The 27,153-nt window shown below is 58.6% G+C and overlaps 3 protein-coding genes across 5 annotated transcripts; 1 reads left to right on the forward strand and 2 right to left on the reverse strand.

Moving 5' to 3' along the window:
- Positions 1–633: 633 nt before the first annotated feature.
- Positions 634–5,984, reverse strand: TUT1 (terminal uridylyl transferase 1, U6 snRNA-specific). Of its 2 annotated transcripts, none has more exons than XM_008174105.4 (10): positions 5,786–5,984; positions 5,028–5,218; positions 4,734–4,943; positions 4,314–4,428; positions 4,092–4,222; positions 3,740–3,966; positions 3,275–3,384; positions 3,010–3,132; positions 2,815–2,907; positions 634–1,783 (listed from the first exon to the last, which is right to left on the reverse strand). In XM_008174105.4, exons 1-10 carry the CDS (start codon positions 5,856–5,858, stop codon positions 756–758), a joined length of 2,301 nt encoding a protein of 766 aa, XP_008172327.1. In that variant the 5' UTR covers positions 5,859–5,984; the 3' UTR covers positions 634–755. The 2 variants fall into 2 exon arrangements, with proteins under 2 accessions (XP_008172327.1, XP_008172328.1); XM_008174106.4 differs by lacking the exon at positions 5,786–5,984 and adding an exon at positions 5,548–5,710.
- Positions 5,985–6,105: 121 nt separating this feature from the next.
- On the forward strand, positions 6,106–8,688 carry LOC101949462 (putative nuclease HARBI1). The gene is made up of 2 exons (XM_005289278.4): positions 6,106–7,124; positions 7,836–8,688. Exons 1-2 carry the CDS (start codon positions 6,446–6,448, stop codon positions 8,207–8,209), a joined length of 1,053 nt encoding a protein of 350 aa, XP_005289335.1. The 5' UTR covers positions 6,106–6,445; the 3' UTR covers positions 8,210–8,688.
- A 277-nt stretch (positions 8,689–8,965) lies between these two features.
- Positions 8,966–26,795, reverse strand: MTA2 (metastasis associated 1 family member 2). Of its 2 annotated transcripts, XM_005289245.5 has the most exons (18): positions 26,419–26,790; positions 24,048–24,115; positions 23,377–23,470; positions 21,186–21,303; positions 20,821–20,884; positions 20,449–20,566; positions 20,154–20,256; positions 19,928–20,027; positions 19,418–19,606; positions 19,064–19,138; positions 18,895–18,953; positions 18,491–18,588; positions 18,188–18,327; positions 17,565–17,793; positions 17,400–17,489; positions 10,607–10,725; positions 10,168–10,316; positions 8,966–9,665 (listed from the first exon to the last, which is right to left on the reverse strand). In XM_005289245.5, exons 1-18 carry the CDS (start codon positions 26,735–26,737, stop codon positions 9,494–9,496), a joined length of 2,304 nt encoding a protein of 767 aa, XP_005289302.2. In that variant the 5' UTR covers positions 26,738–26,790; the 3' UTR covers positions 8,966–9,493. The 2 variants fall into 2 exon arrangements, with proteins under 2 accessions (XP_005289302.2, XP_023966430.2); XM_024110662.3 differs by lacking the exon at positions 10,168–10,316 and having other exon boundaries at positions 26,419–26,795.
- Positions 26,796–27,153: the final 358 nt, after the last annotated feature.

Consider the following 27,153-nt stretch of genomic DNA (forward strand, 5'->3'; position numbering starts at 1 on the left):
TTCTTCCCTCCCCACACCCCGACCTATTCCACTTGGGAAAGGCAGTACCCAAAGCTCTGGGAGGAGCCATGGCCCAGCCTGGTCCTGCTCTGAGCTGCCTCTCCTAGGGCCCTCCCATCCCTTCCCAGTACACCCCCCCCCCCCACTTACTGCCCCCTTGAAACTCCTTCCCATAGATCCCTCCCTGATAGCCCCCAATGGAGCACATAGTGCTACTGTTGCTGCATGGAGAGGAGAGCGGAGCTGAACTGGCCAGAGTCAAGGTCTGTCCACCCCAGGCCTCTTACTCCTTGCTCCGCAACTGACGCCCCACCTCCCTTCCCAGGGCATCAACTGCATATATATATACTCACCACTCGTGCCCCATTGGCCATTGCTGATAGTCCGCCCCCGCCCCAATGAAGAATCTGCCCCATCCCCGATAATGTGCATGCAGAATACTGCCAGGCCTTCAAAGCCCAGTTCTATGGGGCACCAGAGGGGACAAACAGCAGTAAATTCGCAAAAGGCTGGGCAGGGAGATAGGAGACAGGCCTGCATCCAGCTGGAGACTGCCTGCTCCCTACTCGAGCCAGGCCCCCAGCCAGTTCCCCCCACCCCACAAGCAGCGGGACAGGCACAGCCCAGAGGGGCACTTGTCTAGACCCTTTATTCCCTTCCCAGTCACATGGTACAGACACAGCAAAGTCCATTTAAAATAGCATCCCCCAGTCTCAGAGTGCTGGCATGGATGTCACTAGTGGTCACTCCCTGCCTCAAGCTGCTCTGCCCACATACCGCTCCACCATCCTGGGCAGAAAGCCCTGCAGAAAGTGATAGAAGTCCTGGAACAGGGAGCCCTGCTGGGGGGCTGGGGTGAAATACAGGAGGGTCCGTGTGTCCTCCTGGCCTCCGCCCACCCGGGCACAGGCCGTGAACCTCAGCAACGGCTCTGCCCCCATGGAATCTCCCTCCTGCTGGATTATGGCCTCCGACACCTTCTCCTCCACCTCTAGGGAGCCAGCCTCCTGCTCTGTGTCTGGCTGGGGGCTGCCCAGGTGCCGGAGCTGGCGCCGGACGCGGCGCCGGCCCATCCAGACACGGTGCCACATAGCACAGCTCCAGCTCACGCTCTCCTCCTCCTCTGGCGCTGGGCCCTCTACTCTCGGCCTCTTCTTGGCTGGGGAGATAACCAAGCTTCCTCTCTCGTCAGACCGGGGGTGCTTGGACCCCACTATAGGCTGCTCCCCTCCACTCTGCTCTGTGGGCTCCTGCCCCAGGGGCTCCCCTGCAGGCCCCGTGCAGCTGCACTTCAGCACATCCTTCAGCACGAAGGTGATGGCGGCACAAACCTTGTTAAACCAGCAGCGCCCGAAGTCCCTGGCCTGGCACAGCTGCTGCCGGCTCCCAGGGGAGAGCGCCATCAGCGTGAAGGGGATAGTGATGAGAAGCCCATCGGGGCCCAGCTCCCCAGCCTCCGGCACCCCTGGCTGGAAGAGCCGCACCAGCCCCCAGGCCTTGCCCTTGCTGGATTTGCGCTGGTACTGCAGGCTGCGGCAGTATTTGGCCCCGTCCCGGCAGCAGTGCTGGAACCGCTGCGCTATCTTCTCGTTGACATTGGCTGCTACGTTGTGGCTCAGCTCGAAGGGGTCCTGCACATTGAAAGGACCCAGCTTGAACTTGGCACCCACCTCTGAGAGCAGGAAGCTGGGCAGGGGCAGCATCCGGCCCTCCTGCAGCGAGATCACGCAGCCAGCAAAGTCATGGTCCCCAAAGACGCGGAAGAATTCGGCTAGGAGGGAACCTGCAGGGAGATGCAGACAGATGAGAGGAAGGTGGCTGGGGGGAGAAGGGTGAGCCCAGGAGTAAGGATAAGGCCTTTTCCTGTAGTCATATTGTAGAGAGCATCATATGCTTAGCGTGTGCATTCTGTTTTGGTGATTGTTAATAAATAGAGGTTAAGTAGGATTTTCCTGTGTAATGCTCTTTCACTGGTCAAAGACCCTGTAAACCCGCAGAAGATTAAGCTCTGAGTCCATGGAGGGGTAGAGCCCGGAGCCCACGGAGAGGTAAAGTTAGGTGCCTTTCGCCTGGGAACTGGCGAAAGGGAGAGGGTGCCTAAATCAACCAGGTTACGCCTTGAGCCCTAAGAACTAGGTAGAGGTGGGATGTCCTAGAGCATGCGGGCAACAAATTTAGGGTAAAGTTGGGTGCCTTATACCCAGAGCCCTAGGAATTGGGAAAGGGTGGGTGTGTTTAAATTGACAAGGTTACGGCTTGAGCCCACAGAAGGGTAAAGGTGGGTGCCCTAGAGTGTACGTAACAGATAGTTGTGTGCAGGTAACACAGGGTGGCCGCAGGAGAATCAGGTAGGCAAGAGGCGGGGTGAGGGTGGGGAGACAGAAGCCCTGCACAGACATGAGATCACAAAGGGGCTGGGGAAGAGCTCTCAGACATATGGGGAGCTGGGGAAAGAGAAATTCTCTTCTCTCTCCCCTCCCCCACAATGACACCAAGGAACCTGCCTGCACGGGACTGCCAACAGGAAACCAGGCTACATGGATCCTGGGGCAGCAGCTCAGGGGAGTGTTCCCATCATGCTCTGGGGCTGGAAGAGATGAAGGGAAACCACCCCTGAGAGCTGGGACAATCACTCACATCCTTTGCCCGGCTCCCTGGGAATTGAGACCACCCTCCCCCCCGGCCCCGCCCCAGGCGGGCAGGGTGAGCCCACCTGGTCTCAAGTGGCAGGCCCATGAGTAGGCTGTGTACATGGAGTGGGGGGACGTCCTGCAGGCCATTACCCGCCCCCCCCTCCCTCCTCCCGGCACTCACACAGACTCTCCGTGTTGGCACTGGGCTCCAGCCGCGACGCGTCCTGGGGGAAGCTGCAATCCCAGCCATCCACAATGGTCTGATCCCCATCCCCTGGGGAGGAGACAGAGGTGGGGGGTGAGATAAACACTGCCCCAGGGGCACAAGGGGCTAATGCAGCAACGCCAACTGAATGCACTGTGGGGTAACTCCTACCTGTCAGCTTCCTGAGCTGGGCCAGTGTGGGCAAGGCTGGGGGGCTGCGCGTCTGCAGGAAGAACAGCACCAGCAGGGTCAGTGCGTAGTTGTTGAGGAGGGGGCCACCCCCAAAGGGGTTTCCTGAGGGGAAATGGGGGCCATTAGACAAGGCAACAGGGGTGTCCATACCCCAAATCCTAGACCCATGCACCGCCCAGCATGATTCCTCCAGAGGGGAGCTCTAACCATGCACCCCCCAGTGAGGGGAAGTGGGAGTCCTTACCTGCCAGGGCCTGCTGCTTGGCCCAGTAGCGCAGCACGTAGACCAGGGGACGCACCCGCTCATCAGCCTCCGTACAGAGCTGTAGGAAGCGCGTATTGCAGAGCGCCAGCCTGTCAGAGACATGGGACACATTGGGGGGGGCAGCACCAACACCCCACACACACAGACACCTGAGGCACCCCCAAACCTCTCCATTGTCCACTCCACCCCCCACCCGGCCCAGGGCAGCCCATGTGGATTTGGCGCTGGTGAACAAGTCTCAGCCATGGAGCCAGGATGCGCCGTGTCTCCCCAGAGTGGGGTCAACTGTTCTCTACACACCCTGCCCTGGAGGGATGCTCTAGATGGAAGAGGTCTCCCTCCCCTCCCAGATGGAGCTGGCTCCCACCCCAGGCTCAACATACCCTCCCGCCATCCCCCACATGCACACCCTGGCCTCTGGGCCCCGCCTCCCAGGCTCTGCACCTGTTGTTGATGGAGATGTCTCCCAGCAGCCCCGAGTCCTTGTGGCAGAACTTGACGACAGGGCGGCGGGCACTGTGCACCGCCTGGACACTGTGCACACCTGGTACGCACTTCCGAAGCACAGCTGCCACCAGCTCCAGCACCTCAGGCACCGTCGCTGTTGTCAGATCAATGTCACTCAGGATGGAGTCCTCTGAGTCAGAGTCTGGCCCTGCCCCCTCCTCGGCCTGCAAGGGGTTGGACTTAGTGCCCAGCACTCATCATGCCCCCCACCTGCAAAAGTCCCTGCTACCAGTGCCTACCCTGCAACCCTCCAACCCCCCCAGGGGTCCCCGTTACCATCCATTCTCACCTGTGCCCCCTGGAGTCCCTTGGCAGATGCCTGGAAGGTTTTTGTTTTCTCCAGGTCCAGGAACAAATCCAGGTCGCAGCCATGGATGTCAAATCCATTCACCGATGAGCCAAAGGGGAGGATGGCGCACCCTGCGCGCACACAGGAGGCAAAGGTCACAGCAGTGGCACATCAGGCAGGGACAGACAGACACACGTGCACATACATGGAGCTGAAACTTACCAGGGAAGAACTCTGAGAAAACCTCCTGGAACAGGGTGACCAGTAGGTGTCGCAGCCGCCTCTCGCTCTCGGAGAGCTCAAACAGCTGCACCAGCTGTGACATCTGGGCATCCACCTGGGTGTGTGTGGAGGAGTGAGGGAGCAACATCAAACAGCCCCCCCCACCCACCACACACACACGCATAGGATTGCACAGCCCAAAACCCCACCCACCTCATAACCCCCCTCTTCCCTCCTTCCTCCCCACCCCTAAGCTCTGTGAACACACAGCCCAAACCTCCACTCCAGGGATCATCCCAGCTCCAGACAGCTCAGAACCTCCCCCATACACACACCCTACAGGAGTGTCCCTACTCATGCAGCTCAGCAGCCACCCTTGCCAGCAGCCAGGAGAGGCCCCAGGTCCCCATCCACACTCACATCATCAGCCTGGCACAGTGCCTGGACCAGCTTTTCAGGACTCAGTTGTACATGATGTGCAGATCCCTGCTTCTTGGGAGGCATGTACTTGAATTCCTTCTTCTCCCGGGGCTTCACCCGCAGCCGCTGCCCCCCCAGGCAATGCTCAGGCTGGGCCAGCACCTTCTCCATCACCTCCTGGTCTTGCAACTCCACAATAGCATAGACCCCCTGCGAGCGAAAAGCACAGGCTGTTAGTAACAGGGAGGGGTCTCATCCACGCCAGGGAGCCCCTGGCCTGACCATGGGACTCACCTTGTCTTTATCCATCACCACACTGGCCACGCCCCCGAAGGCCTGAAAGTACTCACTCAGCTCAGGGGCTGATGTACCCTTGTGGAAGCCACTGACAAAGACACTGCGCAGCTCCTGGTCTTGGCGTTTGGCACGCAAGCTCTCCAGCCGCTGGTGCTTCTTCCCCTGCAGATGATCTTGTAGGCTGGGCTCTGCAGGGGAGACACATGCAGCTCAGGAGTGATGGGGAAATGCAAGGGCAGAGGCAGGGTGGGGTTGAAGGTCACACTGTCCCCAGACTGCAACTCCCTCAAATACTGACATCCCTGACCCAGAGGACAATCTTTAACTTGACACTAACCCCCACATGGCAACTTCTGACTTAACACCTCCCACAAGCACTCCCAGTCTGCGACCCCTGACCTGGATGGAGACCGAGACATCTACACCCACAATGCTGCTTTGTTTGCCCTAACACTAACCCCTGGCTCCCCAAACACACCATAACACCCCAACACTGACCCCGATTGTGACCTCTGACCTGCATGGTGACAGCAACCCATCCAGGTTATGGTCCAAAGGTGTCACGTCCTCTGACCGATTGTTACTTCTGACCCCAGGACCAGACCTCCTATAACCTCTTACCTAAGTGGTGCCATAACCCCAACACTGCAGCCCCACCGAGTGTGATCTCTGATCCCGACCCCCCAACTTCTACCCCCGTCCAGACCCCCACGCCCAGGTGACTCGCGACCCCGGTGACCCCGACCCCCCCTCACTGTTGGCCGCAGTCACATGACATAGGCGGCAACGGAAACCTCCGCGGGGCAGCGACTCCACATCCGGCTCCATCCCGGGACCGAACTACGCACCACCGGAAGTGTTTCCTCCTTGATCTTCCCTACCAGGAAGCACTTCCAACGGAAGTGCCCCATCTAGCGATCGCTTCTACCGGAAGTGGCTTGACGCCACTATAACTTCCGCCGGACGTGGTCCGTTCCGTTCCCATTCCTACAACGTAGGTGGGGCTAATTGGAATATGCCGTATTGTAGCGTAGGGGTTGACACCTTATTAATAATCACGAGTGGGGCGCGCTGATTGGTGGAAGAGGGGGCGTGTTTGCGCAGGGTCCGCGGAGAACGGGAGACGCTGAGCCGCTCCCTCCGGCTCGGAGCCTCCCCCAGCAGCGGGGGGGACCCTAATATCTAGATACCCCCGGGGCCGGAACAAGTAGAGATCCCTCTCCGGCTCCTCCCCCACCCCCGGCAGGGGCAAGTGGAGACTCTGCTTCCCAGCCCAAACACCCCTTCCTGCCCCCCACTCCTAAATACCCTCCCACTTCCCAGCCCCATCCCTGCCCGCAGCCCCTGTAGAGCCTCCCCCTAGGCTTGCTCTCTGGAGGTCGAGCTGTTCTCCCCCGGGGGGCTGCAGCTCCCCCATGGCGCTGTACCTGCTGGCCCAGCGTGCCCATGCCCGCCGGCGGCGGCGGGTGCCCCAGGAGCGGGTGTTCAAGCCCCGGATCCAGTTCCTGAACATGCCAGAGGAGCAGGTGATGCGGCGCTACCAGCTCAACCCTGAGATGATCCGAGACCTGTGCCACGCACTAGAGTGTGACCTGCAGCCCTCGACTGGCCGCAGCCATGCTCTCCCTGTTTATGTCAAGGTGACGGCTGCCCTCAACTTCTACACCTCAGGCACATTTCAGACGCCGGCGGGCGACGCAGCTGGCATCAGCCAGGCCAGCATGTCCCGCTGCGTCTCCCAAGTCACGACCGCCCTGACCCGCCGTGCCAACGCCTACATCCGCTTCCCCTTCCAGCCTCGGCAACAGGCCCGCACCAAAGAAGAGTTCCTGCGCATTGCTGGCTTCCCTAACGTGCTGGGCACGCTGGGCTGCACCCACGTGGCCCTCAAGCCGCCCTCGGATCATGAGAACCTCTACCGCAATCCACTGCGCTTCCACTCCATGAACATGCAGCTGGTGTGCAATGCCCACGGCATGATAACCCATGTGGTGGCCGAGTTCCCTGGCTCTGTGCCGGATGCCCACATCCTCAGCTGTTCCAGCCTCAGGGGCATCTTTGAGGGGCACCAGAACCTGGATGGCTGGCTGCTGGGTGAGCCATGGCCTAGGGGCCCCTCCGTCAGTTGCCCCACCTGCCAATCTCATGCACCTGTGGCACCCCTTACTTGGCTGTCCTCACTCTCCAGTGTCTCCACTGTCCACCACAGAAGTAGGACTCTTATCTCAGCAGAGTAACCTGGATCCCACTCCTAGCCCATCACAGCAGCCCTGCCTGCACGTAGGAGCGAGGGAAGAAATCAAGGCTCCCTGCACCAGCCATAAACCACAGGCCAAGCTCCAGTGGTGAGATTGCTCAGGGTGGTTTGAACACAGGTTGTGTGGTGAAGGCTCCATGACAGCTGCTGGTCACCTGCATCCTCCACCCCAGCCTGAATTCCCTGCTATGTGCAGGGGGCCCTGAGGGAGTGCCCACCCACCTACCAGATTCTGCTAGCTGCCTCAGCCTGCCCTGCCCCTCCCATAGGGGAGTGGGGTACACTGTGTCTTGATAGGCCCTTCCTCCCTCTTGGAGCATCATGGACACTTGCAACTTCCAAGCTGCCCAAGAGAGGGAAGGGCCCCCATTATTCCACTCCCCTGAGCCTGTCAGGGCCCCTGCCCAGAGCCTGATTGGAGTTGGCATCCTATAGAGGGGAGAGGCCCCATCTTAAAGCCTGGAGACTGCCATGGGGATGGGTGGAAGGCCAGGGACAGCCAGCGAGTCAACCTGCATAGCATAACCCCTGTGTCTGGTTCTCCACAGCGGATGGCACCTACCCCCTGAAGCCCTGGCTGCTGACACCTGTGGAGGCAGCAGAGACAGCAGCTGAGCAGCGATACAATGCAGCGCACATGGCCACGCAGGCTGTGGTGGGACGTACAGTGGGGGCACTAAAAGGCCGGTTCCGGTGCCTGGACCAGGCAGGGGGGGTGCTCCAGTACAGCCCCCTCAAGGTCTGCCACATCTTTGTGGCTTGCTGTGTCCTGCACAACATGGCTGTGGGGCGGGGCATTGCCATGCCTGAGGGGGTGGAGCTGGGTGCCAGGCTACCTGATCAGGCTTCTCCCCACCCTGAGCCCCTCTCCCAGGAGGCCCAGTGCCTGCGGCAAGAGCTCATCACCAGCTACTTCAGCTGAGGGACAGCCTGGGCCCCTGACCTACATGCATGTGGGAGGAGATGCAGGGGCTGGAAGCCAGCCCATAGATGTGGGGGGGGTGGGGGAGGGGAAGAGTTTGTGGTGGTGGAAGGGCAAAGCTCTCTGGGTTGGACTATGGGCCATAGCCCTACTAGAGCCAGCCCTGTTTCCCTCCCAGCCCTTTGGACTGGTGGGGAGCACATACTTTCCCTGAGACAGACAAACAGCAAGAGGCTTTGTTTGTGTAGGACCTACACTCACAGACAGCAAAGGCTAGGATCCTGCTGCCGCCGCAGAGAGCGGACTGGGCTGCTGGAGCCATTTCCCCGAACCCAGCCACCTCCAGGGGAGGAAGCTGGCACGCTGGCAGCACTGGAGAAGGTACAGAGGGCGCTCTCTTGTGAACCACACACAGATCATAGGTGGCCCCCTGGCAACTCTTCCCTGCTAGGACATTAAACTGGCTCTTTGGCGCTGGACTGTGCCTGATTTTGAGTTGCGCCTCAGAGGGTCGGGCCTTATCACCCTTTGCTTCCTTCCCAACACCCCACACACACACACACACAAACTGGCTCCTTCTCCTCCTCCCCCCCCCTCGCTCTGGGACAACAGGGCCCAGCCCCAGGGTAAGATGCAGCTGCCCAGCATAAAGAGCCCCCTCCCTCAGTAGACCCCATGAACTGAGGGCTCCATCCACCTCCTGTCCCTCTCCCGCCAAGTGAGCCCCAGCCACCTCCTCCCCCAGCAGTGGGCAGGTGAAGAAAAGGCGTTGGTTTATTTCCTGGTTGCTATAAGAACTGGTTACAGGTCGAGTTAAAAAACAGACATTCTCCTCTCTGATCATGTACAAAACCCAGGCCCGGCTGGGGGGGTGGGGGAGGTGGAGCTGGGCCCAGCTGGGGACATGGGCTCGGGGGGGGGGTGGGGGCAGAGCTGTGGCTTGTGGGAAATTAGCAGAGACAGCAGAACCAACACAGGGAAAGACGAGAAGTAACTGCATTTGGGGAGAGGGGGCAGACGGAGTCCCTGGCTCCCCACTTCAACCTCCCCACGATCCTAACATGAACACCCCAGCCCTGAAGAGGGAGTGGGAGTTTGTGGAAATAAAAATATATTTTAAAAAAGTGGAAGCCACACCCCTGCTCCTCACACCCCTGGGCTGATCCCTGAGGGGGCTGGGGAAGCCCCAACGGGGACACGTGGAACCAGGCACTGCAGCCCAGCCTGCCATGTACACAGGCTCTGGAGAAGGGGGAGATGCGGCTCTGGGAAGAGGGGCTAGGCTCAGTCCTCCAGGATGATGGGTTCACTGGTGCTGGCAGGGTGGGCTGGGGGCCCCGGCACCAGCGGCGCTACCACAGGCCGTATGGGCAGCACTGGCTTCACCTTGAGTGGCAGGTTGGGCCTACGGGCAGCTCGGCGCATCTCCAGGTGGGTGAGAGCCTTGCGCAGCGCCCTGCAGGAGACAGACAGTGGGTCAGAGTGGGACAGCCTGCAAGCAGGGGGGCAGGGCCCCTCCAAATACCCCCCCCAGGCAGCTGTAGGTTCAAGCAGGCACAACCCAGATAGCTCCTGCTGCTGCAACACACAGAGCCCTCAGCTCGGTGAGGGGCAGCAAGTCACAGCAAGAATGAGGCCACAGCCCCTGCCCTCCTCCCAGAGGTTGGGGGGAGAGAAGAGATGGAATGCCCTCCCCCATTTGAAGACTAGTGGGTTGGAGTGGGGGGTGAGACTAACCCCCCCAATTTTACCCCGTCCAACTGAGAGCTTTGATTCTTCCCCAGTTGGCCTTGGGGTGCTCCCCACCAATCCGCTCCCATTACCAGGTGTCCCCTCTGCCTATCCCCCCACCTGCCATGATTTCCCCCATTGCCTGGTGGGACCTGTCCTCCGTGAGCTAGTGACTCCCCTTCCCCCACATTACCTGGGGCCCCCTCTGCCCCTCACCCCCAAGGTACCTGGTGTCCTTAGTGGCCACGAAGACAACAGGGTTGGGGGCATCAGCTGGGTTCAGCTTCTGACGCTTGACAGCTGGCTGGGCACTCGACCGCATCCCCGAGGTCATAGGTCGGCCATTGGCCGAAAACGGGACCCCGCTCCCTGCCACCTGCACCAATCACAGACCAGAGCCATCAGCTGGGCCTTACCCCCTCCTCTGCATGGACCCCACCCCCTACATCAATCACAGACCGGAGCCATCAGCTGAGCCCCACCCTCTGTTGGGACCCACTAACCTGACTCCCATGGGGTTGCCTGAGCAGCGCCCCCCTTCGGAAGGGGTTCTGGAGCACAGGCAGGAAGTTCTGACAGCGAGCACCCACCCATGGGTGGGGACCCCCTCCCCCGTCACTCATGCCATCGCTGCTCCCCACCCCAGTGTGTGTGCATGGCACTCACGCTGTCGTATGCCCTCTTGCCCACGATGCCGGCCAGGCCCCGGTTCTGACTCATTTGGTTCCGGTTTATGGGCGTCTTGGTGCCGCGTGGCGTTTTTGGTTTCAGAGGGGCCTGCGCAGCTGGAAAACCAGACAGCACCATTAGGATCCCACAGCCTAGTTCATCGCCCTCTGCCCCTCCCCAACATCTTAACTCTCCATCCACCCCCACCCCAATATATTAATCAAACAGAGCCCTCCCCCACCACAATGCCCCACTGCACCCCCATGAGGATTCTGCAGGGCTGCACCCCAACCTCCCCTTGGGCATTCCTTAACTTGCACTAACTGGGGGGGCTTGCGGTTGGTGGTGTCCATGGGAATTCCCCTCTAAGTGTATGAGCCCACATGCAAGATGGGAATCATTTGCCCAGCAGTGCCCGTTGGGGCCACACCGGTGTCCTGTCTGCCCTGTTCCCTCTCCGCACACCTGAGGATATGAAGGGCGGCGTGGCCATGACCATCCCTCTGTTCCCTCGTGTGTGTGCCTGCACAGATCTCATCCTAGGTGATTGACCAGCAGTCCCACCTCCCTGGTGCCATCAGTGGCCCTGAACAGTGATTGGAACATGGCCTTTCTGAACCTGGCCTCTGGGCTTAAAGCCCAGTCTAGGGCACAGCTTTGGACACAGGGCAGTGGGTTATTCCAACGGGAGGGTTCCTGAAACATGCAGAGGAGGCAGCCTGACCTCTGGCTGAAAAAAGCTGTGATACCTGGGGAGAGGAAACACCTGCCATGTGATAACACTAGAATCCACTGGGGAAGCCATTGAGATGGACTCTAGGAAGAGACCACTTGTCCCTTAGCAATGCCAGTTAATGCAACCAAAAGGTGGGGAGACTGGTCCTACTAGGTAAGAGAACAGGGCCGTAGAGATCTCTCCAGCATGGAGCTACTTCTTTCCCCCCCAAAAGGAATTTTATTTAGGAAAGAAAACAGGGAAATTCACTTTCTGGATTCAGTGGGAATCTTAAAACAACTTTAGGAAGTAGTCTTGCCATCCCCTGATCTGGATGAAACATGGTATAATGGAGTCAGGAGACTTGGAGTTTGCCGATGTGCTTGGCTGATGGAATGGCCACCAGAAGAGCCACTTTGAGAGTAAGGTGCTGAAGGGAATATTCAGAGATGGGCTCAGAGGTGGCTACATGAGCCCTGCCAGGCCTTTAGTTGGCTTTCTAACTGTTGGAGGAACAGTAGGGGGGAGAATACACCACATGACTGACTGGGCTGGCATGCTCTAGCTGCTGCAAGGTGGACCTTGACCGAACTGATCTAGAGTCCACAGAGATTCAGATGCAGACCACACAGTCAAGATTCTTGACACCAGGGCTTTCCAGAGAGTCATGGCTACATGGTTGCTCCCAGACTGAGGATCTTCTCATTGTGAGAAGTTGGTTCTCCTCGTGGAGGGCTTTCTGCTTGGTAAAATCAGTCCTCAGACTTGCAATGAACAGGCTCTACTGGCCACCCTTAACCAGCCAACACAAGTAGGTAGTTAGATGTTTGCGTCTGGCTGGAGAATCTGGCCATGATTCTGAGATACTATATCAGGACAATCTGGTAGTGCTATTGAAGGCAGAGGTGACATTTGAATGAGATCCAGCAACTAGAGAGATGGTTGTAGGCAGTCTCATCTCTCCCAGAGACGATGATTCCCCTATCTGAAGCTGGTCCATCCGAGCACCCCAGCCTGTCCCAGAAGCATCTGGGACTGAGGTCTTTGTTGGTGGAAGGATGGAGATGCAGAGCTTCTGTCCACCAGTTTAATGATGACAGGATATGAATTGGGACGATGACGTGCACATCTGTCTTGTAAGGCAATATACGGACCTGAGCCAGCCCTGTGCTGGGGGAGGCGAAGCCTAGCTAGCAGCAGCATGTCAGAGCAGCTTAAGAGTCGAGGACAGGTTTTCAACATGGCTGATTGATTTAATTTGATGTAGGAGGTCACAGAGTTTAAGCCAGGAGGACTATGAGGGCATCTAGTCTGACCTCCTGTATAGCACAGACCACTCAACCCCACCCAGTTAACTCAGGCTATTGGGCTCAATAACCTGGAGTAGACTAAGTATTACAGCCCTCTCGGGACTAAACTAGTATGTGCCACAGGCAGAGACTAGGAGGGAGCAAAGTGCACTACTGCTTGAGGCCCCTGCCATGGCCAATGATTATCTGGGGAAATCTCTCCTCGGGAAGGTACACCACTGATGAACTGGGAATCAGTCAGAGCTACTATGAACCATCTGTGGAGGGATAATTTGCTGGAATTTATCATCATCAAGACAGGAGAAATTCCAGAAGCCTGGAAGAGGACAAATATAGTACCAATCTATAAAAAGGGACATAAGGACAACCCAGGGAATTACAGACCAGTCAGCTTCAGTAGCCGGAAAGATAATGGAGCAAATAATTAAGCAATCAATTTGCAAACACTTAGAAGATAATAAGGTGATAAGTTACAATCAGCATGAATTTGTCAAGAACAAATCCTGTCAAACCAACCTAATAGTGGTCTTTGACAGGGTAACAAGCCTTGTGGCTAGTGGGGAAGCGGTAGACGTGGTATATCTTGACTTTAGTAAGGCTTTTGATACTGTTGTGCGTGACCTTCTCATAAACAAACTAGGGAAATACAACCTAGATGGAGCTACTATAAGGTGGGTGCATAACTGGTTGGAAAACTGTTCCCAGAGAGTAGTTTTCAGTGGTTCAGTCAAGCTGGAAGGGCATAATGAATGGGGTCCCACAAGGATCGGTTCTGGGTCCGGTTCGGTTCATCTTCATCAATGATTTAGATAATGGCATAGAGAGTACACCTATAAAGTTTGCAAAGATACCAAGCTGGGAGGGGTTGCAAGTGCTTTGGAGGATAGGATTGAAATTCAAAATGATCTGGACATCAGGTTCGAAGTAAGTAGTATGAAATTCAGTAAGGACAAATGCAAAGTACTCCACTTAGGAAAGAACAAGCAGTTGCACACATACAAAATGGGAAATGACTACCTAGGAAGGAGTTCTGCAGAAAGATCTGGGGGGGGGTCATAGTGGATCATAAGCTAAATATGAGTCAACAATGTAATATTGCAAAAAAGGCAAACATCCTCCTGAGATGTATTAGCAGGAATGTTGTAAGCATGACACGAGAAGTAACTGATAAGGCCTCAGCTGGAATATTGTGTCCAGTTCTGGGCGCTACATTTCAGGAAATGTGGACAAACTGGAGAAATTCCAGAGAAGAGCAACAAAATTGATTAAAGGTCTAGAAAACATGACCTATGAGGGAAGATTGAAAAAATTAGGTTTGTTTAGTCTGGAGAAGAGAAGACTGAGGTGGGGACGTGATAACAGTTTTCAAATACATAAAAGGTTGTTGCGAGGAGGAGGGAGGTAAATTGTTCTCGTTAAGCTCAGAGGATAGGACAAGAGGCAATGGGCTTAAATTGCAGCCAGGGAGGTTTAGGTTGGACATTAGGAAAAACTTCCTAACTGTCAGGGTGGTTAAGCACTGGAACAAATTGCCTAGGGAGGTTGTAGAATCTCCGTCATTGGAGGTTTTTAGGAGCAGGTTAGACGCACGCCTGTTAAGGATGGTCTAGTTATTACCTAGTCCTGCCTTGAGTGCAGGGGACTGGACTAGATGACTTAGTAAGTTCCCTTCCAGTTCTATGATAAGGAAGATTTTCTTGAATAGGCCAAGGACAAAATCTAGGGAAACTTCCTGATGGGGCTGCCTAGACATCCATGCTCTGTCTCTTCAGGTACTTTGTGAAGACTCTTGGTCCTCTGGAGAGACCAAAGGTCAGCACCTTGCAGTAATAATGGTTGACCCTACAGTCAGAGACACTTCCATAGCATGATCACTCTAGCCCACAGGAAGGGCACATCCTGTAAGTCTGGAACCACAAACCAGCCTTGAGCCTGTAATGAAGGGATGAGGGATGCGAGCGTTGCCATCCAGGAAGGTGCATATGTGCCTGTTCGGTCTTCTCAAGTTGAGGATGGGATGTGGTCCCCCTTTTTTCTTGGAATAAAGAATTATCAGGAGTAGAAACCTCTTCACTGCTCCTAGGCAAAGCAGGGAGGCCACTTGCAATTGGTTTTCATGAGAAGGGCCCCTGGAGAGGGACAGGAAAGGGGGCAGAGACTGGAACGGGAGTACCCTGGGAGATAACTTATAGTACCCATTGGTCAGTAATTACTCCACTCCACATCAGAGTGAATAAAGGTGGCATCCCAAGCTAAGGTTGGGGAGAGCAGCTCTGGATTGTGACTCTTGACCTCTGTGTCAAACCTGCTCCCCAGACAATGAAGTTGGGATGGCTAGTGGTGCATGAGAAAACCTGGGCTGCTGCTGCGAGCAGATGGCTGTTCCTTGCCTGATCTGGCTTCCTTCTGTAGGCCGGGGTACGAATGCCCAATGATCGCAGCAGGTCTCTGGAATCCTTCAGGGAATGTAGAGCATGATAGTACAGGCTAAATATCTTTTGAACAGCCAGTCTGAAATGGTATTCTGAAACTCCTTTGGGACACCTGGTGCTTTTAGCCACGTGGTGACTCCCACAGCCATGGATCTAGCTGCATATCCCAAGCATCCATGGCTGCTTGGAGAGAGGTTTGCACCAGTGACAGATGTTATTGCCTTTAGATATTGTCTATCCTCTTAACAAAGTCTACTGATAAAGGGAGCTACTTTCTCCCAAGTTAGAGTCCGACTCAGAATAGTGCTTGGTAATTTGCTATCTGTACCTGGAAAGAGGCAGAGAAATAAGCTTTTCTACCCGAGAGGTCAAGCTTTCTATTCGGGATTTTGTCTTTCAGAGTAGACATCAGTGGACCAGGCTCTCTGTCTCTCTCCTTCCAAGACCACCAGGAATCCAGGGACCAGGTGGGTGTAGAACTTCTCAGCTCCCTTCTGCAGAACTTGATCTTTTTTCTCTGCTTGTTTTGAAGTTAGGGTGAAGGTACCCAGCGGCTTCCAGAGATCTGTGACTGGCTCCATTGTGCCCTTCCCGACTGGCATCGCCATCCTGCCCAGAGCAGAGATGTCAAACAGTCTGAGGGATGAGGGGTCTTGGATCACTGAGCTCTCAGTTTCTAGGGCATCAGAGTCTGAGTAGTCTGCTCCTGAAATATTCTGTAGGCATCCAGAGCAGAGGAGGCTGCTTCATCGGGTGAGACAAGGAGGGATCTATTGGAGAGGTTGGGGACACTGCTCCTCAGTTTCAGGACCTGTCTCTCCCTCCTCTGCGGATGTTCTTCCTCATCTCTAACCCTCCAAGCGTCTCACGGCCAAGGGATCTGGGTCGTCTCTCAAGGGGGCCTTGTAGTCAAAGCTGCAGGACAGTGGAACATTCTTTGCTTGACAGTGTGCTAGAGGGAGAGCTACTTCTGGAGGATTTTCAGAGTGGAGCCCAGTACGGCCACAGTGAAGAGCTGTAAGAGTGGGGCAGGTCAGACCACTGCCATGGAGGTGGGTGTCAGAGGACAGACCAGCGCTCTGAAACAAGTGGTGTTCACTGGAGAGGAACCCTTCCCAGAGCCCGGTACATGGGCGGGAGGAGGTGGTGTGGTGTGGTGTGGTCTGGAGAGGGAGAGGAGATTTCCTGCGACAGCAGAGTGACCTCTTGGCTGGTGTGTCAGTACAGCTGTTGAAGTTTGTTCCGTGTGTAGCATCCTTGGGACCAGAGAAGTAGCAATTCCCAAAACCAGAAACCACTCGATTCCTTGTCACTTGCCCCTGGATTCTGAGAGGGAGGGGACTGAAGGCCAATGACTTTTCTTAGGCCTCTCGGCACCTCCTGGTTCAGGGAAGGTAGATTGGTGCCTAAAGCCAAGTGTGGTCTAGTGTTCTGGGCAAGTCTGCCTCAGAGTGGAGGATGTGATACCAGTCTTCAGCACTGGAGCAGCCAGTGATGCCAAGCTGACTTTTGGCAGCTGTGGCTGGCCCATTGGTACCATTTCAGATTCCCCCAATGGTACCGGTCTCAGGAGCTGCATCCCAGCTGCCAGCAGCACTGACTGCCAGGGACTTGAAGTTGAAGGTCTTGTGTGGAGCCTGATATCCGTTCTTCTGGGTTCAAAGTGCCCCACGACTGCTCCAGAAGCCGCATTTCAGCCGAGTGTCCCTGATTGTCTTGTTGACAAAAAGGACCAGCAGAGAGTTCACCAATCAGATACATGTCTTGCCTAAGCAGATAGTTAAGGGCCATGTCCATGGGAAAGGGGAACAAGCACAGGGTGGGAAGCCTGAGGGCCTTCAATCCATAAAGCACCAAAGAAAAATAAGGAACTTGGGAGAAGCGGGGAGGGGATCGTTGAGAAAACTAAGGGAAAAAAGCATTTAAGGGATTAAGGCGACCTACCTACCACTATGAAACATGCTGAGGGCAGCAGGCAGCCATAGCCTGGCTCCATCTTGCTGCCAGGGGCAGCAAGAGGAACTGAGGTACAGTTGCATCCATTCTGCCCTTTATGCCCACAGCCGAGGGCATGCAAGGGCATCCAACCTCATGCAGATGCACCTAGAGTGGGATCCACAGACAAGCACTCAAAGACCGTGGAGCAACAGCCCTGTTCAAGTGGAGAGCAGTGCTGTCCGGTCAATGGGGGGGGCTGAGGAGTTTCCCCCTTGGAATGGGGGTAAGGCTGGTGTGGGGCATGGGAAGCCAGGCAGGTGTGGGGCTGCAGGCCTCAGTCCTCCCAAGCTGGGCTCTCCCTGCTGTGCCTAGAGCTCCGTGCCCCTGGCCCTTACCCAGCTCTTTGACGATGGTGGCCAGCGGCAGTCGCACCAGGGGGTGAATCTTCAGGGGGGTCTTGGCTGCCTTGGGTAGCCGGATAGAGCCTATGGAGGGAAGCAGAGAGTGGGTGTGAGATGGGGGAGCCCATGGTGCCCTCCCTCCCAGCCCAGCACACGTACACTCAGCCTTGATGGCGTTGGCGTTGATAGGAGCATAGGGGCGCCGGGCAGCACGGCGTGGCTGCAGGATGTCGCGGCACATGCGGCGGGCAATGCGGGTCAGCTTGGTGGTCTGCAGCAGGAAGGTCTGGCGGTTCTTGGCCAGCAGCTTGGCCCGGTTGGCGCTGGTCGTGTAGGGAGAAAGGCTCTGGGCTTCCGGCCTTGACATGTGGCCCCTGGAGTGCGGCTCCTGCGACACAGAAGGGTAGGTGGGTCAGGGCCCAGCATGGGGCACTGGGAGAGCCTGGGGCCAGGGACACAGCCCAGCACAGGCTGGACAGAGGAGCCCAAGGCTCAAGTGCTGGCAGTCCCCAGCTCTCAACCTGTGGGGTATGTACACCTCCGGGACCACGAGGAATGAGGGCCTCCCCAGTGCAGTCTAATACCCCTGCCCCCCCCACCTGCCCCCAATGCAGGCATTAACCATGGAGGGCCGCACCCATGCCCATCCACTCCAGCAGGCATTACCGAGCTCTCTGCATGCCTATGCCCCTGGGCAGGGATTGCCACAACACTGTCAGTGCCCTGCATGCCCATCCCCCGGGAGGTGTTACTGTGGTGCCATGCTCCTCAGCCGGCATTACCGTGGCACTGCGGGCGGCTCCCTCCAGCTGTGTCGGGGTCTTCAGCCCCCCGTATTTCTTCCAGTAGATCCAGCAGGAGGCGCAGAGGCGGCACTGCATGTTGGGCGGGCCCCAGGCATACCACTGTGCTGACTGGGTGGCTAAGGGCGAGGAGAGACTGCAGCATTAGGGGGAGGGGACTCCACAGCTGAGCAACCCGCTGACAGGGAGGCCCAGGGATCCGCCCCCCTCCCCCGGGACAAGAACCATGGCAGCAGTCAGGGCCCTCCACCCCCAGCCTTGGAGCCCCACGTCAGCACTCACTGTGGCAGCTCTCACAGGTCAGCCCCTTCTGGAAGCCAGCCCCGTTCATGCCAGGCTTGGAGCCCACCGAGATGATCTGATTGGGGTTAGGTTTAGTGCTGCCAGGGGAGAAGAGACGAGGTCACACCCAACTCCAACTCCAGACCACCCACCACCTAGGGGGAGGGCAGGTGGCCTGCTCCCCACAATGCATGGGACAGGCACCTCTTATCCCAGACCCCACTAGAAGGGGACATAGCCCCTCTCTCAGGCCTAGCCTCCTGTCCTAGCTCCCCCACATGCTCACACTGGGGGTGACCCCCCCCTCCCCCACGCTCACACTAGGCAGGGGTGACCGCCCCTCCCGCATGCTCACACTAGGTGGGGGTGAGGGCCACACCCACACACACACCCACAATACTCACTAGGTAGGGATGTAGACCTGCTTCAGTTTGCTATCAGCTTCAGCGGCCTTCAACCTTTTCTGCAAACAGAGACACGGCCTAAGCAGGGGAGGAGATGCAGCCCCCTCACTCACCCCCGGCAGGAGGAAGGGCCAGTCCCAGAGCCCCTCACCTCCCGGGCCCAGCTCACCTGCTGGATGTAGCGGTCGGTGGTTTTCCACATGTAGTAGAACTGCACAATGCTGGCCAAGGACTTCCAGGGCAGCTGCAAGGGCCAGACAGGTGGTCAGACAGCGCCAGGAGACCCCCACACACCCAGCCCCAGGAGGCATGGGGTGGGAGGGAGACAGCAGTGCCTCAGCCTCCCATGCCGACCCGAGCCAGTGCAGGATCAGTCTCCAGGGGTTCCAATCCCTCTCCTGGGTCCACATCCCCCCAAGATGGAGCAGTCCAGTGTGGGTGCCTGGGAGGTTCTTACCACCCCCACAAAGGAAGGCCTTAGAGCGGGTCCCAGGCAGATCCATCCCCCCCCATCCCCACTCACAAAGTCCTGTCGGATGTCATTGAAGTCCTTGCCGTACTTCTCCAGCGCCTCCTCAAAGAGCATGGCCTCCGAGGCCGACCACTCCTCCATCTCGTCGCGACACAGCACTGGGCCCCCCTGGGGCACCAGCGTTGACATGGCCTTGGCCAGGTCGTAGCCGTTCCGCTGCAGCGTGTCCATGGCATGGAACTGCGAGGAAAGGGGTGGTCAGCAGGCTGTCGCTCCTGGCTGCCGGGGGACACATGAGCCTCCGAGCCAGCACCCCATGAGAGGAGTGCAATGTTCCCCAGGGGTTACGTCTCTCAACCTTCTGGGCAGGGGGCAACCCGAGCCCCCCAGCCTTGGGTCAGGAGGGTTGAGGCAGCTTCTGAGGCCCCTGTCACATCCAGTGAGTCACCTTGGGCTGTAGGGGCTCCTCCAGGAGCCACTGGGGATAAGGACACCACACAAATGGACTGCAGAACTCAGAAAACACACAGCCTGTTCCCTGCCCCCCCATCTCCTTCTCACCAGTGTGATGTCCCGGGAGGCGGCGGCTGCGCTCATGTGCAGACTGGGCTGCCGGATGGAGCTGCTGCAGTCCAGAGCTCGAGCAAAGGTCCCGACGGCCCTGGGGAGGGACACAGGTTAGCGACAACCCAGAGCCCAAGGGACCCCCATGTGAACCAAGAGACCCCCTCCCCTCCCCCCCAAGTCCATGGAGCACTGTGCCCCCGCCCCCGAGCCGGCATCTCACCGAGCCACCACCAAGAATTGGTCAATTTGCCGGTCGGTCAGTGGGTTGTCGGGGTCCCAGACCTTCATCTCCATCTTCTGCTGGTTCCGATTGTCCGACTCGCCTGTGGGGAGGAGCCAGTCAGGAAAGACGATACTGCATCTCTTCCCCCACCCTCCACCCCGAGAGAGGCAGGCAAGGTACATGGCTCCCCTAGGGCATTGGGGCCCTCCCCCCGGGACACGGCTGCCCCAGAGAACGAGCCTGACCTCCCTCAGGGGCACAGATCGGTACAGGAGACACCCTCCCCCATCACCTTCAGCCAGCCGGTCGGGGATCTCAGCTTGGAACTTGCAGCCGACCCGAATCTCCCCCTGGTCAGCCAGAAGCGTCTTCTGGACAGGGTCAAAGACCAGCGAGTAGAAGAAGCAGTCCTGGGGTAGGGGCAGAGGGGTTAGGCAGGGCACCCCAGCAGACTGGTCTCTCACAACCCTGCCCCACCCAGAAACAGCTCTTCCCATACCCCCAAGAGAGAGTTCTGCCCTGGTTTCAACCCTTCTCACCTGCAGCCAGGCCAGGGGGCAAGTCCTCCTTCCTCTCTGCCCCCACTCCCTGACCAGTTCCAGGGCGCTGAGCCCAGCCCCTCAACCCCTGTAGGCCCAGCCCCTCCAAAGGCCCAACTCCTCACCTCCTTCTCCAGGTACTGGCTGAGGATGTCAGTCTCGTTGAGCAGCGTGACGCTGCATTTCCCCCTGCAGGAACCAAGCACAGGTCACATCACAGGCTGGCCCCATGGTTCCCCCGCCCCAGATCGGGGCCCTGAGGGATCCCCACATCCCAGCAGCAGCAGCAGAGTCGGCCCTACAGAGCTGCTGCCCCGGGCTCACACCCCTCCCTGTGAAACTGGTTTGGTGCTGGACCGCCCCAGAGGACACAGACCCAGGAGATGGCAACAGGGAGGCACGAAACCCAGGATAAGGCCCCCCAGGCTGAGGAAGGCCTCTCCCTCAAAAGAGCCCTAGCCCCCGTGCCCAGCAGAGCTCCCCCACGCACCGTATGTGGGTGGCTGGCAGCGACTCAAACTGGCGCGACAGGAAGAGCTCACGATGCTTCAGCTGGTGCCGCTGCTGCTCCGACACCCCCGGCTGCTTCGACTCCTCCTCAAACTCGCCTGCGGCAGGACACGAGGGTCAGGGGCTCCCAGCCGCACCATCTCCCCCCGACAAAGAGCTTCCACAGAGCTCCCAGCCTGCCCACCTCCCCCCAACAAAGAGCCCCAGCCCCACCACCTCCCACCGACAGAAAGTCCCCACAGAGACCCCAGCCCCACCACCTCCCCCCAACAGACAGCCCCAAAGACCTCCCCAACAGAGAGCCCCATGGAGACCCCAGACCCCCACCACACACACACACTTCTCCCTGACAGACAGCCCCACAGAGACCCCAGCCTCTACAGCAAAATCAGACCCCACCCTCCCACATCCCAGCCCCAAGGCTACTGCTGTCCATCCCTAATTACTCACTGCCCCCAATTTCGCCCGCCCCCCCAGTCCCAGGAGCAAAGCTCTGCTGCTCCCATCACCCACTCTATCCCCCAAGAGCAGAGAGTACTGCCCTACCCCCCATTCAGCCCCCAAGCTGAACCTCCCCCTTCCTACCCCCACCAGTTTCACAGCACACTGCCCTGCCCAGAACAGGGCAAGCTCCAGGCTTAACCATCCCCTCCCTGCCCAGGAGCACCCGCAACTCCCCCTGGAGCAGAGCACCTGCCTGGGGTTAACCCTCCCCGGGGTTAACCCTCCCCATGCTGAAAAGCAGTGTGTACCCCCTCCCCAATAACCCCCAGAGCACAGCACCGCCCCAGGTTAACCCTCCCCCACTGCCCAAGAGCAGAATGCACCCCCCTCTAGCAGAGCACGCTCCCCCCATCCTCAGAGGCCCTCCCCCCTCAAAGCAGGAAGTGGCCAAGCTGTGCCACCCGCCAAGAAGCTCATTGTTCTCCCAGCCCCACTGTCTCCAGCACTTGGCAGCAGCCCAGTGGGGGACGGCACTGATTCCACCCTGTTCACGTGTTCAGGAAGCCCTGTGGGGTGGGGGCAGGGTAGGCGGGGGCAGCCCCCTGGGACCCAGTCCCACTCCTCGCCCACCCCACTTGGGCAGAGTCAAGGGTGGCCCCCACCAAACAGGCCCGGAAACCCCAAGCCCAGGCGAGCAGCTAGCACAGGCCCCAACCGGAAGAGCTCCCACGGCCTGTTAACTCTGCACTGCCCATGGCCTCCATGCTGCAGCAGCCTCATACATGAGGGGCTAGGGAGAGCTGGGCAAGCTCCGGCCCCAGCACCCCTCACTCTTGACCCACAGCCCCCTGCTGTGCCAGCCCCTCCCCCCCGCCTACAGCTCTGATGGTGCCCCTCACTCCCAATCTGCGGCCCCCTGCTACCCCAGCTCTGGACTGGGAAATGAACTAACATTCCCCTCCCCCCCACACACACACCCTAGGCTCGGGTCTCCTCAGTTGCATTTGCTGATTGTGTGTTTGACACCAGTGCTCTTGGGGTGAAAGGTCAAAGTCTAGGCACCTGCAAGACCCTTCACAGATCCTTGGACACTGCCCAATGCAGGGTGAATAGGCGTGAGACGGGGAGGAGGAGGAGGAGGTGGGACCCTGACTGTACGGTGTGCTGGGGGGCTCATCACCCCAGAGACACTCCCTGCCTCATACCACAAATGACAAGGACTAGTGCCACTCTTACCCAGTGCCTGCAGCCTACGGGGAGGGGAAGGAGGAGACGGGGCTGGGAAAGGAGCTGGCAGCTCTCCTAGCCAGGCAAGCAGGGAGCTGCCCAGGGAGGGGCAGGCGGGGTGGCCTTTTACCCACTAGCTCCAGGCAGCAGCAACTCTGTCAGTATGTCTGCCCTGCATCACAGGCACGGGGCCATAATATTCCTCCAACCAGCCCCACCCCACACATGCCCCACTGCCCCCCAACAGTCCCCACACACACATCCCAGTGCCCAAGACCCCACACCTGAGAGAGAGCCACTGCTCCCCAATGACTAGGACTGTCCCCCAACCCTATGCAGGCCCCTACTACTTCATCCCCAAAGATAGACCCACCCCCTGCTAGCCTGAGACAGCCTAATAGCCCCCAAGACCTCTACCCCACTCCATGCTCCCCCTGAGGCAGACCCCCAGAGGCCCCAGGCCTGCCAGTAGAGCCATGGGGATGAGCCCCAGCACTCACGAGCGTTGCTGTCAGCCAGGCTGTTGAGGCTGCTGGAGATGTCCCGGCGCCGGAAGAGACACACCACCTTGGCCTCCACATTGCCATTGGCTGTCTGGGGATGAGAGCAGGACGCTGCCTGAGAGGAGAGGCTGGCACTGCTGTTCCCCTGGGAGTTGCTCCTCACCACCCCCACGCCCTAGACACAGCACTCGGTGCAGCCTCCCAGCTGGGGCACTGAGGCAACTGCCAGGGAATCCCAGCTCCCTCCTGTACGTACACATGGCAGGCTCAGAGTGGCTGCAGTGCCCCCAGGAGCAACCTTTCAATCTGGCCAACGGGTCCCTCCTGTAAAGGGGGTCTGGCTACAAATCCCCAATGGTGTGTGTCTGTGGGGGTCTGGCTGCAGGTCCCTAGCCTTTGGGGGGATGTATAGACAGGGTACATCTGGCTGTTGCGCCCAAGCCCAGTACGAGGGGCAGGGGAGGGATGTGGGTCTCTAGTGTGAGAGGGGGTACGGATGTCTAGCTCTGGTCCCAAAGCCCAAGGGAGGTGGAGGGGGGGTGGGTCTCTGGCGCACGGCTGGTGGGGGTGAGCATACAGGTACCGGCTGTGGTCCTGTGGCCCTAAGGGATGCATGCAGGACATGTGGTGGAGGGGGGTCCCCTGGGTGTGGTCCCATGGCCCCTCACCTTGTTGAGCTCCTCAATGCGCCGGACGAGGTAGGGGTTACTGGAGGAATTCTCAAAATAGACGTAATCTGCAGAGAGAATTGAGACCGAAGACGTCGGAGGGAAATCAGGAGAATAGACAGGCACCCAGGAAGCACAGGCTGAACCCTCAGAGCCATCACACGAGCCACCTGTCCCCATGGGGGCTCACCACCACCTTCAGTCTCCATCCCAGTGCCACCTGCTCCCAATGGGGCATTCATCTCCTTCCCCGTGGGGCTGCCTCACCTAGACTGCCCCAGCTGTTTCATACTCGCCTGCCAAGCACCCTGTGTATCCATGGGGTTTCCTGTCCCCACCCTCAGCCAGGCCCTGAACAGCAGTAACCAGGCAGCCCCCAAAGGGGGGGGTCCCTCTCCCAGTCTCCATCTCACCAGTTAGCACAGCAGCAGGCACCAACACATTCCTCCCATCAGCACCCACTTGCACATATAGGCAACATTGCCCAGGCTGCAGTGCCCCAGAGCAGGGGCCAACTTCCTATCCCACCCCTCTTAGCACCCAGACCCCCCCACTGCCACTCCCAGTCACAGCCAGGCAGCACCCCCCTGCTGGCACCACCTGCCAAACATCTGCATGGACATGGCCCAGTCTAAGGGCAGCATTGCCAGTGCCTGGTGATAAGTTCCAGCCCGGAGCAGCAAAAGCTAGGCATGGGCAGCATTGACCAGGCTCAGGAGGTAGCTGAGCCACAGTGCCCAGGCAGCGAAACAGCCAGGTACTGGTGTGGGCAAAGCGCTGCCAGGATAGGAGACAGCCCCCCCCTCAAAGCAGCACAACTGCAAAGGGATCTCAGTGCAAGATCACACACACGCCTGCGGAAGACACCCCAGAGTCAGCACAAGGGGAGGATGTTATAAAATAGAGCCACTAGGAAGGAGAGACCCTTCCCCCAAAGTGCCACTCCCCCAAATGCTCTAAAATGAGATGTCCCACAACTGTCCCCACCTCCCAACCAACTGTTCCACACACCATCTCCATAACCAGACCCCCAAGCTACCCCACATAACTTACCCTCCACAACATCCCCCAACCAGGCCTCCTCCTCCCACAGCCCATAATCCACCCCCAACAGCCCCAAAACTACATACACCTCTCCCAGCCCTCCAACCCCCACCCACACAACCCACACCCACAAACTGCCCCCCACATAACCCACTCTCCCCAACATCCCCAAACCAGACACCCCCTCCCTCAGCCCATAACCCACCCCTAACTGCCCCAAAATTACATACACCTCAAGCAGCCCTCCAAACCCACCCCCCCACATATAACCTGCCCCCCTGGCCTCCCCACAACCAGATTCCCCCCAACTCTCCCCCACAAGCACCTCACACCCTACTTGGTCAGCTGCCCCAGACACTCCACAAGCAAACTCCTGACCACATATAAACACCTCACTGACCCCCATTCCCCAATCGCTCCCCAACCAGCCATACCCACAGCTCACCAAGTCTTGTACTCCATATAACCAGCCCACCGCCCCGGACCCCATATGGGCCCCACACCCGGTAAATTCCCTTACCCCATTTAACCAAACTCACTGCCCCCCAAAGGATTCCCTCCACCCCATACCCTGTCAGCTCCCACCACAACCTACCTCATCCCCAAATAACCAGCCTATTACCAGCCCAACCCACCAGCCAGAACCCCAAGTGCCCTATTTTCCCACAGTACTTGAACTTCTTCACACCATGCCACCAGCTCACTACACCAGACTCCCCTGCCCCCACATAACTAGCCCATCATCCCTTACCCCCATTGTCCACCTCCCCCCCACAACCTGATCCCCCCCAACTGCCCCATGCCCTCCAGAGCCTGTGAACACCCCATACCTGATGAAAGCACCTCCCTATCCCACAGCGCCCCCACCCTATAATAACCCCAAACCCCACATAACAAACCCGCTGCTCCCCACCCCCAACCAGCACCCATCCCCCCATACAGCCTGCTCCCCGTGGGTCAGCCCACTCCGCCCGCTCCCCTACCCCGACACAGGGGCGCAGCATGTGGGGGGAGAACAGCCTCTTCCTCTAGGGAACTAAGAGGGCATCCTCCCCCCACCCCAGCCAGGACCGCCCAGCCCAGCCCAGCCTCCCCCCCACAATCCGCTAGTGCTGGGGACACACCGCCCCGTCCAGCCCCGCTTCCCTCCACACTGACACCTCCGGCCCAGCCACTGCCCCGCAGCGCCACACTCCTGGGGGCGCCCCAGCCCCGTCTGCCCGCTCACTCCCCGCACTCCCCGCCCAGCCGCGCACTGACTCCCCCCGGGCCAACCCCGCTCTGTCCAGTTCAGTCCCAGCCGGGGGCAGCCCCGGCCCCGACTCACCCCCCACCCGGTACATATTGGCCGCCATGGCCCCGCCGCGCGATGGGGAAGGGGAGGGGGTTCCGTCCGGCTCCGCTCGGGCCCTCGCTAGCCCCGCTCCCGGCCGCTCTTCATCTCCTCCCGCTCCGCCGCGCCGCCGCCTCCTCCTCCTCACGCAAGGCCAGGGCCAGGCGGCTTCGGGCGGTTCCGGCCGCGCTTCGGGGGTCTCCGGGAAAGGCTCGGGGAGGCTCGGAAATATCCGAGGCGGCTTCGGGCCCAAATCGGGTCTCTCCGGAAACGTTCGTATCTTTCCGGAAGCACCTGGGGAAGCTTCGGGCATCGCCGACGACAGCCTCCCGGTGATCGGGTCCTTCCGGCCAGTGACTCCAGTCCAGATGGCCGGCGCCGGGCAGAACTTCGGGCCTTGCCGGCGACCTTCGGGTAAATACGGAGACTGCAGCATTCGGCTATTTCCGGACAGAGACTGTCCCGCTCGGGCCTTTCCGGAAGGAGACCGCAGCGCTGGGTTTTTAACCCATTCCTCTCCAGCGAGGCTGCCCCTGGAAACAGGGGCAATTCCCAGCAGCCTCAACTGCACCAGGGTTATTTGCATACAGGTACATATGCAAATTTACAGCTGTACAACCCAAAATACCCACTAATTTACTCCTCACGCCCAGGAATTCACTGATTGCAAGGGGATCCTGCGTCCAAAGGTGAGATGGAGCCACTTCTGGAGTGGGGCACCATTGCACT

This window comes from Chrysemys picta, chromosome 7 (genome assembly GCF_011386835.1).
Source record: "Chrysemys picta bellii isolate R12L10 chromosome 7, ASM1138683v2, whole genome shotgun sequence".
In the NCBI taxonomy this organism is placed as follows: Eukaryota; Metazoa; Chordata; order Testudines; family Emydidae; genus Chrysemys; species Chrysemys picta.